Source organism: Kryptolebias marmoratus, linkage group LG22 (assembly GCF_001649575.2).
Source record: "Kryptolebias marmoratus isolate JLee-2015 linkage group LG22, ASM164957v2, whole genome shotgun sequence".
NCBI lineage: Eukaryota > Metazoa > Chordata > Actinopteri > Cyprinodontiformes > Rivulidae > Kryptolebias > Kryptolebias marmoratus.
Window position 1 is genome coordinate 12,982,268 of NC_051451.1, and position 12,657 is coordinate 12,994,924.

At 41.1% G+C, this 12,657-nt stretch overlaps 2 protein-coding genes across 2 annotated transcripts in view; one reads left to right on the forward strand and one right to left on the reverse strand.

Moving 5' to 3' along the window:
• The window catches only part of mdh1ab (malate dehydrogenase 1Ab, NAD (soluble)), a 6,762-nt gene extending 1,753 nt beyond the window's left edge, over window positions 1-5,009 (reverse strand). The window contains exons 1-8 of the mRNA XM_017427635.3: window positions 4,854-5,009; window positions 4,265-4,363; window positions 3,730-3,826; window positions 2,056-2,231; window positions 1,522-1,644; window positions 1,267-1,443; window positions 954-1,067; window positions 291-380 (exon numbers count right to left, since the gene is read on the reverse strand). Coding sequence (XP_017283124.1) covers window positions 291-380; window positions 954-1,067; window positions 1,267-1,443; window positions 1,522-1,644; window positions 2,056-2,231; window positions 3,730-3,826; window positions 4,265-4,363; window positions 4,854-4,856 — 879 coding nt within the window. The 5' untranslated portion in view covers window positions 4,857-5,009. The remainder of the gene's footprint in view (window positions 1-290; window positions 381-953; window positions 1,068-1,266; window positions 1,444-1,521; window positions 1,645-2,055; window positions 2,232-3,729; window positions 3,827-4,264; window positions 4,364-4,853) is intronic.
• Window positions 5,010-5,141: 132 nt separating this feature from the next.
• LOC108243008 (WD repeat containing planar cell polarity effector) overlaps window positions 5,142-12,657 on the forward strand; it is a 75,396-nt gene continuing 67,880 nt past the window's right edge. The window contains exon 1 of the mRNA XM_017428187.3: window positions 5,142-5,682. The gene's annotated coding sequence lies outside the window, so the exon portion shown is untranslated. The remainder of the gene's footprint in view (window positions 5,683-12,657) is intronic.

The window sequence follows — 12,657 nt, forward strand, 5'->3', positions numbered from 1 at the left end:
TAAACATTTGAAATATATGAGTTTGTATGTAATGTATGAATATAATATACAAGTTTCACTTTTTAAATGGAATTACTGAAATCAATCTACTTTTTCATGATATTCTAATTTTATGACCAGCACCTGTACAGTACTGCAACTTCGTCTATGGCCATTTTACTGAAAGCGAAAGGATGAAATGACATTTATCTACGAATAAAATCTTGAAAGCGTGGTTCACAGTGTCACTCTAGAGTAGTTTAATGGCAACTTTCAGCTAAACAAAAGAGGAGTGAAAACAAGGGTGGTACCTGGATCTGGACAGGAAATGAGTAGATGAGGTCTTCTGGGACTCCATAGGAGTTTGCAGAGGAGTAGATACCCATCGAGGTGAACTCACCCTGAGGAAAAGAAAAAAGGACAATGTGTCAAAAATGCATCTGAAACAATCCAAAAGAGTTACATATTAACCAGTAAGTCACCCGATTTAAATGTAGAGTTGATCACAAGAAGTCATAATCAACTATGGGATGAGATGTGTGCAAATTAAACCGTGTTCATGTTATGAGTGATACTTTCTTTGTAGGAATTATTTCAAACATTGTAAACAGCTCGTGTCTAAAACCTTCCTACCATTGCTGGACTATGATGTTGTTGTTTATAAGAACGCCCCAGCCAGCTCTCTGCACATGCTGCATGATGCTCAGCGTGGAGCATTTTAATTTATAACAAAATGTAATCCTCTCACACACCACTGTACCCTATAATCATTGGTAAAATAGCCATCATCATCATCTTACCCGCAAGCTTTTATACTGGCATAAAATCATTTACAAACGGATTCTTACCGTTTACAAATCCATCCTAATGAAAGTAACAAAACTGTGAGTATGAGCTATATGACAACAAATGAGATACTTCCTGCCTAAACGTTCCTGTTTTAGGCCCGTAATGTTTGTAAACATGGGGTTTACCTCCGGGGTGCCAAACCAAATGTCTCTCATGTGGTCGCAGACGGCCTTTGCTGCAGACATGGCGCTGGACAACTTCCTGGCCTTGATGACTGCAGCACCTCTCTGTTGAACTGTCTGAAAGAAAATAAACAACAAGGAAAAAAAATAGATACTAATGTAAGAAGAGTGGAGTATATAGAGCTCACGTTGTCAAAAACACCAAAGTTAATCGGGTTTTAAAAAAAAAACCATTTTGTGTCTTTTTTAATCAAATCTGGCTGATCGGTAAGAATCCGTTTGTAATTCTGGATATATGGAGTAGTCATTTCCTCACAGCTATGAAGTCTCCATGGAGCCAAGCATCATCCTTGACTGCATCGAAGCAGGCCAGCTCACTGCCGGACATGTTGACCCTGCAGTGGTGCACGTCTGGGTACTGGGTGGACGAGTGGTTGCCCCAGATGATAACGTTCTTCACGTGAGTGGCAGGAACTCCACAGCGCATTGCCACCTGCGGGACGGAGAGAAAATTAGGCTTTTGCAGCTGATACGTCTGAGTTTGAAGCTCAAAACGGAGCTAAAACTGAACCTGAGAGCGAGCCCGGTTGTGGTCCAGGCGGGTGAGGCAGGAGAAGTTCTCTTTGGGGATGGAGGGAGCAGACTTTGCTGCGACCAGACAGTTGGTGTTGGCAGGGTTTCCTACTACCAGCACCTATAAACACACACACAATGAGACCACTCCTGTCTTGAAGCAAGAAGGTTGCAGGCTTGAAACTTGGCTGGAGCCTTTCTACATGGAGTTTGCATGTTTTCTTTGTCAACGTGTGGATTTTCTCAAGGTACTCCGGTTCCTCCCACAACCTAAATACAAGCATGTTAGGTTAAGTGGCAGGGGGGCATGGCTGTTTGGATCTATATGTCTCATTTTGTGACTGCTGGGCATGGACTCCAGCTCAAAGAGAGTGAAGGAAATTCATGGATTAGTCATAGGTCCTTGTAACTTGACAATAGTGCCACCCTCTAAAGCACATTTGTAATATGCCATCAAATTAAGCTTTGGAAAATATTTCCACCATACCCCTCTGCTTTGTTTCTGGCCCCAGAAACAGGTTCATGTCCTTACCTTGACGGTCTTCTTGGCGTATTTCTCCAAGGCAACTCCCTGGCTCTTAAAGATGGCCACGTTGGCTTTGAGCAGGTCCTTTCTCTCCATGCCCTCCTTCCTGGGCATTGAGCCCACCAGGATGGCCACATCGAGGTCCTTGAAGGCCACCTCCTCCTTGTCTGTGGGGACGATCTCTGTGGGAAGGGCAAAGGGCAGCTTCTTGATTTTTTGTTACACAATAAGCCCCCAAAACCTCAGGATAGGACTTATTAAAGTTTTTGCTATAAAAATAGTTCAATTCATATACTGCATAGCCTATATTTTCTTCTTAATAGTAAACAGAAATACACTTGTATAAGTTTAAAATGTATGGCAGTCTTCTGTAAAATTTAAAGCATGTTGAGCTTAAATTTCCACTGAAGTTCACCTTTCATCTTCAGATAACATCTTTATAGACATTTCTCAACAAAACATGTCATTTCACATCTAAAAACAACAAAAGAAGCTGAAATCTATTATGTTATTTGGTGTTCACTTTATATCAAATGCCATTTCATGTCATGATAAGCCTTAACTCGTACACGGATACAATACCGAGAACTGCATTTAGAAAGCATCTCATGCACTGCCAGCGGAGTATCAAGCCCATCTCCGTGCGCGAGGCACTGTCTTTGCACTGTAGCTGGTTAATAGGGGGGCCTCTCAGCCTCTGTTTAAACAAAGCTATCGCCTGCACCCTTTCATAGAAGGAACAAACCCAGGTCACAATGGCTACGGCGCATAATGGCTGCTGGGGTTCCAATGATGGCACAAAAAAAAAAAAAAAAAACGGCTATTAGAAATAAAGGTCAAGTGTGTTTATCAATCATCTCAAAGGGGAAGAAGCCCTAATTATGGGTTTTATCAGCTGATTAAATATGTTTGGTTTAAGCTACAAAACTGACCCAGAACATTAATAAATGGCTTCAAATTTACACTAAAACTAACCACACGGCTGCAACTTCTCTTCCTTACATAACCAAAACCTTATACACGTGTATAATCACTTAAAAGTCCCAAAAAACACTGAGCCTGGTCACTCGAGATCACATTAACTAATTAATGCTCAATTAAGCAAACAAACACTGTAATTCCACAGTAGAGATCTACTTTTTATACAGATTTAAAGCACTATAATAGTCCTTCACTATGGTTTGACTGCAATATGTTCTTATTATTTCTGGCCAAATGGTACCTAGAGTTGACAGAAAGCTGCACATTTGACTAAGCCTTTATGTTATGTGACATTTGATGGTGACAAGACCGCTCACCTCCACCCCTCCTGCAGTCAGCTGTGGTCAAAGGTCAAAAAAGGGCCCAATTATGACAGAGTGGAAAGCCAGACTACAATCTGATCTATGCAATATTCAATATTTTGAGACAGAAAATCACCACCTTAATACGGGAATATAACTTACCAAAACTCTTTAGATATCTCTTTAGAAAATACTGGTTTTCGACAAATAGTACATAAAGCTTATTGAAAGTAATGTGTAAATATTCAGATTAGCCCAAATTGTTTTTGCAAGAGAGAAACAGCCAGTAGTTAAGTAAACTATATAGTGCGCATGTTTATGGAAAGCTGTTATAATTGATGGTGATCTTTGAATTTTGTCATCTCACCCATGTTGTCACCTTTTTAAAATTGTTTACCTCTCAGAAGTGGGAGGGCACAGTCCTGCAGCTCCATGACAACACCTTCCAGAACCGGCAACATAGGCGCGATATCCAGAAGGAGCAAGATGACTGGCTGGCAGAAGAAAAGAAGAGAATAAAATAAAATGGAGTAAAATCAACAAAAACACACTCAACTAAAAGCCCTCGGTTTTAGATATTGCTCCATGTTTGGTTGACTGTAGAGCAGAATGTGAATGCCTAAACCATACGGCTCACTGACAATTGAATATGCCAGATGGATCAAGTGGTTTTAAACATGGGCTAAGTCTCTTGGCACGAGATCCATCTCGCTTTCAAGGACAATCCTGGCTCGCCAAGGGCCACGCTGGATGAGCGAGTGCAATCTGATCAACTTCCACATGGACAGTGCCACCCCCCTCCAAGAAATGGTGTGGGACATTTTTAACATTCACAGCTGTTTTCTGGTGCCTTTTCACACCCCCCATCTTTGAACTTCTTATTGAGAAAGGATTTCGGTGTGCTGTGAGTGTAACACAAAAGCCTTCTTTACCTGATCAGTGCCAAAAACATCTCCCTTGGCAATGCTTAACAACAGGGAATAGGCAATCTGCCCCGCAGCGCCTGTCACCAGAACTCTAATAGGCTCAGACTGCAAGACACAAAGAAAAGAGAACAATTAATGTCGATTTCACAAAGACAGCATTTATGACAGCAGCAGTTAATTTTATCAGTGCACTTTGAGTGGGCGTCTATTTTTTGTCAGCAGGATTTACCAGAGCAGGGGGTCAGGTTAAAAATAGACCCCTATGACCTCCATTAGGAGCTCACTGTTGCATAACAAAACCAGGATAAACTTAGGTTATCAGCTGATTGCCATTCATTCAACCTTTCCAATCACCAGGCAGTTTTAGAGTGATTGATGTGCACAAATTACCAGATTTGTAAATGAAATAACCAATAAGAATCACTCAGTGTGTCTTCTTTTCCAAGTTCAGAATTGTAAACATATATTTGTACACCCAGTTTAAACAAACTTTCTGTAACTGTTTGACTTCTTTTTCGACTGGTAGCTTAAATAGCTATTCACAACGCTGAACTGTACAAAATTAGGAGAGTAATAGCTCGGACAGTCTACTCACCATCTTGTCAGAACAGCTCGGACTGTCCTCCCCCACTTCTGCTTAAAACTCGTGGGCACTCCTATTTAAATCCTCAGGTCATCGCGACACTTGCAAAAGCCGCACGGCAGTTTGGCCATGCGGGGAATTGTAGTTTTAAACATAAAAACCCCACGTCGTCTTAAAGATAATTTGTTTGCACGCAGTAGAAACGAATTGTATGGCGGAAACACGCTTAGCTGCGCTAGACAGGGGCTGCATAAATCCCGAGGTCACTTCTATTTAAGTCCTCAGCGCGACACTTATAACAATCGCACGGCCATTTTGGCGTTCTGGGGATTGTAGTTTTAGACCGAAAAGCTCTAACTCGCCTCCAAAATACATTGTTGCTACTTAACAGAAACGTTTCTTTTGGTAGAAATACACTTAGCTACGCTAGGCAAGCGCTCCTGTATGTTATTAAATACAAATAAATTAGATAGTTGCTTTTACAGCTAGCTGTTTAGCAATAGCCCTTGAAGTATCGCTTCGGGTTGCTTAGCAACGTTGTTCTGGGTCGCAGAGAGCAGCTAGCTTGTAGCACGAAGGTTTGTAGCTTAGCCTTCTGTCAGAAAAACACACGGAACACCGACTTGTGCGAATTAGCACAACAGTAGCTAGAACGTAACCTGTCTACATGTGGGGTTGAGAGTGACAAATAGATTTTTTTTTAAATTGAAAGACAGTAAAGTTTGGCTCAAAGTTGGATAGCGTTAGGTGTCAGAGAAAAGAGCATGTGTTAACTTTAAACTAAAATATCGAAGACAGCAACTCCATAACTTTTTAATTCTTCGTCAAGGAGATAATAAAGGTAAGGCAAATTTAACCTATCCTCTCCTTTCATTGCCCTCTTTGTATTTGTGCTAAATTTGAATACATCTTTGAACTTTTGTGCAGGGACTCTTTCTATCTGCTGTCTTATTTCAAGTGACAATGACCCTCTTATATCTCCAGTATGAGTGAACATTATTATCAATATATCTGGAACAAACAGCAAACCTGCTTGTGTTTAAATGCTGGACCATCTTTGCTGTAATAGATTGTAATGTAGCTGGTTGAAATCAATCTTTATGTAGACTTAAGTTGCCGTGCATTTTATATTTGGCTCCAACTTTTTTAATGCATTCATAGTCTGTGTGGAGATGACACTATTTAGGATTACACTGGCCAGTTACAGCTTTAACACTCAGCTGTTTTATGCAAAACAAGGCAGGCTCATCTCCCACAACAATTTGTGATAGATTCAATATAATGTTTTTTATATTCACAAATTAAGACAGTATTATGAATGGCTACAGGACAGTGCACATGCATACTTATCCTCAGTTTAATGAGCATGTCTTGTACGCTTTTTAAAGTTTGCTTCAACATTATTCATCAACAAGTAATTAAAGATTTTTTAAAGCCGTTTCTTTAAACCTTTAGTGATGTTTAGGCAGCAAAGCCACAGTTTCATTAGTTTAAACTAAAGCCTGCTCAAATATCAGCGTGAGTTTCACCAACAAGACAAACATCCAGTTTTAAAATAAATGACATAATGTTTTTTCTGGGTTTTTTTTTAACAGCTCTGTTAGTACCTGAAAATTCACATTAGGCTTTTGTTAGTAATTACACAGAATCATAAACATCAACAATAAAAAGCCACTTATTGACCACTTTTGAACAATTTCTCACAATTTATATGTGTTGCTATTTGTTTTTTTATATATTTTTTCTTCATATTTTGTTTCAAAACAAATGTTTTCTTTTTTTTTTTTGTCATGATTATTTATCTCCCCCCTTGCTCTACCTTTCCCTTTCCCTTGAACAACCTTTGCAGTTTGTTTGCACTTACTTTAAACTTTAGAGACAACTGACTGGAAACCAACACCTTCTTAAATCTTTTTATTGTTTTTAGCTGACACTTGTCTCGTTAGAGCCTTGATCAGCCTGGCGATTCTCCCAGCGTCACTAATTTGGATAAATAAAATCTGCGCAGGTAAAACTTTGTCTTAGAAATGCAAACTACAAGGTGATTAGTTTTTCATCCCGATTTTATAATTCAATTTTTTTTTACTTTTTGGCAGAAAAATAGGGAAAATCTATTTGTTTAGTTTTATTTTTCTAATCATTCTCTTATTGCATGAACTGCATGAACATTATCCAGGATGATGGTTTCATGATATTCACTGACGGTAGTAGTCAGGGACCGGTTTAAAATAATATTCTCATCTTTCCTGCTGTTTCGTTTTTAAAGGCAATCAGACAAAACCAACATGAACCCGGTTCATCCTTGCGTCTTGCGTCCTCACCTGCCAGTAACAGGAACTGCTTCTTTTCTCAAGAAGCCTCTGTGTTTGAAAGCTTCATTCATGGCTGTTTGAAGCAGCTGCTGCAACCTGGCGGTGCTTTTCTCCCGCTCCAGATTTGTTTTTATCCCACTGTGTGACAAACACTTGTCTGTGGGTGTTGGTATGAGACAAACAGGTGCTCACAGCTATCTGTGGCACTCTGCTGCTGTGTGGACTCACATTATTTATAAAAACACTGAACTATGTCAAATGTTCCACTGTCTGCTTCATCTATCTATCTATCTATCTATCTATCTATCTATCTATCTATCTATCTATCTATCTATCTATCTATCTATCTATCTATCTATCTATCTATCTATCTATCTATCTATCTATCTATCTATCTATCTATCTATCTATCTATCTATCTATCTATCTATCTATCTATAAAAGCAGAAAGTTCACCCCCTCAAATGTGTTTGTTCCTTTTGCATTCACACTTGAGTTCATCTGTTTACCTTATTTTTGGGGGGAACAATTAGAGGGGGGAAAAAAACCCAAACCGTCATCTGAAAATAAAGAAAGTTGGACAAATTAAATATTAAATTGAAATACTTGTTAGGACATTTAACATTTAAGCAAGTTATCTTCACAAGAATGGATAAAAAGACCTTAATAAACACAAAGTAAACACAAGACTGAGTGATTTTAGCTTAACGTCACCATTTGGTCAAAAAGACATTTCCAAATGAATTAATTTTGTTTCTTAAATTAGCTAATTATTTGTTTTGTGTGTAAATCCGACCAGATGTTGCCCATAAACCAGAAAGTGTCTGTTTTAGTAACTATTTTGTTATTTAGATTCTTTCTTCCTCCTTATATCGAAGGGCATCCCTATCGACAGGCCAAAGGAAGCATTTTTTGTGTTTGCTTTTCCAAAATATTTTGTGTGAGCAGATTTGTTAGCCCTTCAATGCACCGTGCATGTTCAACAAAAATCACCTTCAGTTTCAGCGAACAGAAGACGCACGACTGCTGGGACCGTGCACATTTCGAAAGAATCTGTCGTTGCCGTGACTCTTATTCCACACGTCAGGCGTCGGTGTTTATTTTCGTCTCTGGCAGTCTCCACAGTCGGGTTGACATGAGGGGATTAGGCGCACTTTTGTGTCTGCAAAAAGGAAATCGGAATGAAAGTAGAAACAGCAGCGGGACACACGATAATATCTGGTGCCAGTTTGCACGCCAGCCTGATCCTCTGTGTGCGAGTGCTGTGAAAACAATCAGCATTGTGGGTGTTTTGTTTTTTTTGTCCCACCCAGTAGGTGAAACCAGGAGCAAAGCACAGAAGCAAAGGGAGGAGGCAAAGTTCACATGTGCACAAATAAACAACTGGATTGTGCAGTGCAGAAGTGCAAATAGCTCAGTGGGTTTTACGCATACATGCATTTTCTGTCATCCTCTGAGCTGTAAAGGTGCTGATAAGTGTGCAGCATCGCTCCTCGCCTCCTTTTTTTTAGCGTTCCTTCATCACTTCACCTCCTCTTCTCTGTCCTGTGTTATCTCATCTTGTTCTGCTCCCGCACTTGTCCCTGCAGAGTGCACCTGAGTGACACCTCCCCCCCCCCCACACACACACACACACACACTCGTTATATCGGGGACAGGAGGCAGATAGAGCCAGCAAACCCTCCGGCCTCAGTATTATCTGTCTTATCTGTCTTACTAGAGACCAAATAGCCCTCACGGACTCCCAGCAAATTCAATTAGAAAGCAGGCTCTGTTCAAACGACAACAAAAAAAAAAAAAAGTCACAAATGCATCATATTCAGCACTATCTCCCATCGCGTCTTACGTCTGTTATCCCCGTCTGTTATTCACCACCTTATTTACTTTTTAACATATCTGTGTTTTAGCAACGTCGTGTTTCAGGCAGATTAGTTGATGAAGCTTTAGATCAGATGTTTTTGTTCTGTCTTATCCACATCCTAATACAGACAGTAGGTGTGTAAAATGAACCCATACGGCCCCACATTGTCATTTTGCTATTATTTGCAGTAACAGTCTCAATGCACTAGGCGTCAGTATACAGTTATTGATAAGCAGTCCCAGAATTCTGAAAGAGGTGTTGATGGACTTCCTCGACTGGAATCTCTTCATCAGCGCTTGATGCTGCAGCAGATTACAACCGGACAGATGACAGTTCTCAGTCTCATACTGACATTTGATAACTATGTTAAAACCCAATGTCTCAATGCCCTGTTTGCTTTGTTTGACAAAAATGTCTGGGGTTTGGTCAGTATAAACAAGAGTGAGTTTTGTCTAAAAGCCTGCTGAATGTTTCATCGGACATAAGAAGATGTTCATGTTAAAATAACCATTAAAAAATACTGATTCAAATCCTTTGTTTCAAACAAAGTCGCAGCGTTCCTTGAATTAATAAATCACCCTCTTCCTTTCATGCCAGAGTTTTAAACTAAGATCGTGTTATGACAAGAAGCTGTTTCGGTCAGACATTTTAAATGGCGTTATGCGCAGTCTCGTTGTGTGAGATCTGTTGGTTCTCTGAGTATGTTTTGAAGATGACTCTCAGATACTACCACACCAAATTTTATTTCAATATCTGTAGAATTGGCTGAGTTCTAGCCATTTTAGTTCTCCCAACCGTCAGACCTGTTTTGTGTTTGTCACTTTTAGGACGTAGCCTTGAGGCATGCGGATGTATCCAGTCGGCCTTCATGTGTCTGTGTGCCTTTCACTGTCTGTGGTTGAAACCTGAGAGGGACTTTGTTTCAAGCCAAGTACTGGCACACTGCGGATGAACAGGGAAAAAAGAAAAAAAATCTCAGTCAGAAAGAACACAGACCTCTGCAAACAAACTAACTCACGTCTTGGCTCTAAAGCAGAACTATTCAATTAAATCTCATAAAGCATACACGCCAAGCCTTCCTCTTAGGTGTATGTCACTCCCTGCAGCTCTCTCTCCTTTCCCCCCCACACCCCCAGAGGTGTTTGCACAGGGAAATGGTCCGTGAAATGGGTTTGATGGGATCAAACTCCATATTAAGACAAATGCATATTTCATAGCAGCTGATGGACTGATTGACGGGGCTGCATCTTCATTTCTTTTGTGCGTCACTGCCACAGATCTTTATCAGGATCGGTGATACGAAGGCTCATAACTTGGAAAGGAGTTGTTCACCTGTCGTGTCATGACTTTGAATAATTTCTGGATGGATCCGAGTGTCTCACGGTGTGTTTTTGTGCTCTTAATGGCAACTTTTTTTCACATTTGTGAGCGTGACCACAGGGGGGCAGTAGACTGTCACATGTTGCTATTGTGCAACTGTCCTGGCTGGGTACTCTCTCTCTCTCTCTCCTCTGCTGTTGACTGCAACCATCACAGTAAAAACTCACTGAAGGATGACCAAAAACTGCAGCAGCAACAGTCTCCGGGTTCCACAGCCAGTTGACGTGGCAGCAAACCTGCATAGAGGAGGGTGGAATGTTGTTCATGTCAATGCAGCTCGTTGTTTTTGGATAACAAGGCTGGCTGACAACTGTCCCCTTGACTCTCCCCAGCCGGCCCAGTCGCACCACCTTTCACTAACTTTAAAACCCAAATCCATCCAACTGGGTCAGCAATGGCAACTCGCTGCTGATGCTGGCGGTCACACCCCTCTGCACAGCCATAATGGGCTGTGGCACAAATGGGGTAAGGGGTGGGGGGGGGAGGCACGTAACCGACAACATTCCAGGTCCTTCCAAAAGGCTGGTTGTCTGCAGGTTACCAGCAATGCCGCTTGTCTCTGTTTATCTGCGCTGTCTAAAAGGAAAGAATGTTTTCCCCCACAACACGGCGGTGTGGGGATTAAAGCCCATTCTGAGTGGCCCCGGGTCGTGCAGCAGATGTTAGCCAGGATAGCGCTCGTTACCGTGCCAACAGTGAGCCTGCAGGATTGGCCCCGACCAGACGACGATAAGCCTATGTGCATGTATGGGGAGAGAAGGGGGGGGGGGGGGAAGCTGTGGGTAAGAGAAGGGTTTGTCACACATTAAAGAGAATGGCGGTGGGAATTTTGTCACAGTGATCGCATACAAATTCAGCCGCAGACTATCTGTGGTCGTCATCGTCATCATCATACATGCTGAAAACACTGAAGAGCTGCTCTCGGTTGCTTAGGTTTGAAAGGTTTCTCATCAGTAGTTTGTGTCCTCAAGATGGGACGTCCAGACAACTCAACATCACGGACATCATTAAGAATCATTCAATAAAGTAATTTATGTTTAGACCACTCTGGGTGCCATAAAACACTTGCGCTGTAGGTTTAAATGTATACATTATGTCATTATAACTTATTTTTTGAGAACTGTGTCAGAGACGGACTGTTTTCAAGATGCATAAACATACATGACCAAAAAAAAACAAACCCGAAGGACTTCACAAAAGGAAGAAAACCTTTTGAATGAAGTTGATCTCAAGCCGCTCCTCCAGTCAGAAGAAGCTTTGAACTTCATTTGGATCACAGGGTGAAGCTGTAACGGTCTTTTGATGTGAAAGACGAGCTTTTCCCCCCCTAATGTCAGCTCATACTGCAGGGCGAGTGTGTTTAACATAAGGCCCAGTGCTGGCTCCTGTGGCACTTACAGAAGTCCGTCTCAATGGAAAGGGGATACAACAAGACAAGACTTGACCCAGCATATTTGCCGTGTCCCACCTTTTGTCCTGAATACAGAGAAATTATTATTGTAGAATTTGACACTGGTATGTGAGTCACGGTAAAGTAAAGGAGGGACTTCTTGGAGGCAATCAGAGCTAAACGCATTTTGCGTTGTCCTCCAAGGACGAGTGTTGAACAGGGCAGGGCTGCTGTTACACATGGCTGAACGTTTGGGCTCACCGACAAATGGCGAACAGCCAAATGTGTTTGTTTGCATGTGCATTTACATGAGTATAGTTGCTTTATTTTGTGCTTCTTTTAGACTTAATTCAAACGTGAGTTGAAGTTAAACTGACCCGCTTACTTTAGGCGACAAAGCGGAAAGGCTTTACCCAAAAAACTAGCAGAATGTGTCATCAAACTGTGCCGCACAAAGGCCAAACATTTTTTTTAAACATTATTGCATATTGCAAATCTCTTAATCTCTAATTACTCTAATCTAAGTATATTTACAGCTGATATTTGTCTTTCAGTATAAAAAAGTGTCTCTGTCCTGCATCCTTACCAGGACAGAGACACTGACCACATGTCATAATGTAAGACATGAACATTGTAAGCATGGTCAGTGAGTTGATATTGAAAGGCAAAAGGGTTCAGCATAAGGCTAGCCAGATGTATAGGAGGCACTGTTATTGTGGTATCCACAAACGCAAAGCACGAACTGGTTTATTCAGAAGTAAAGCCAGTGTCTTGTGGCGCTGCGACATTGGATATTAGCTGACACAAAATTGCGAGAAAACGGGCAAATTTGCCCTTTGTTGTCTCGTTGTATTCTCAGTGTTTGCAACCAAG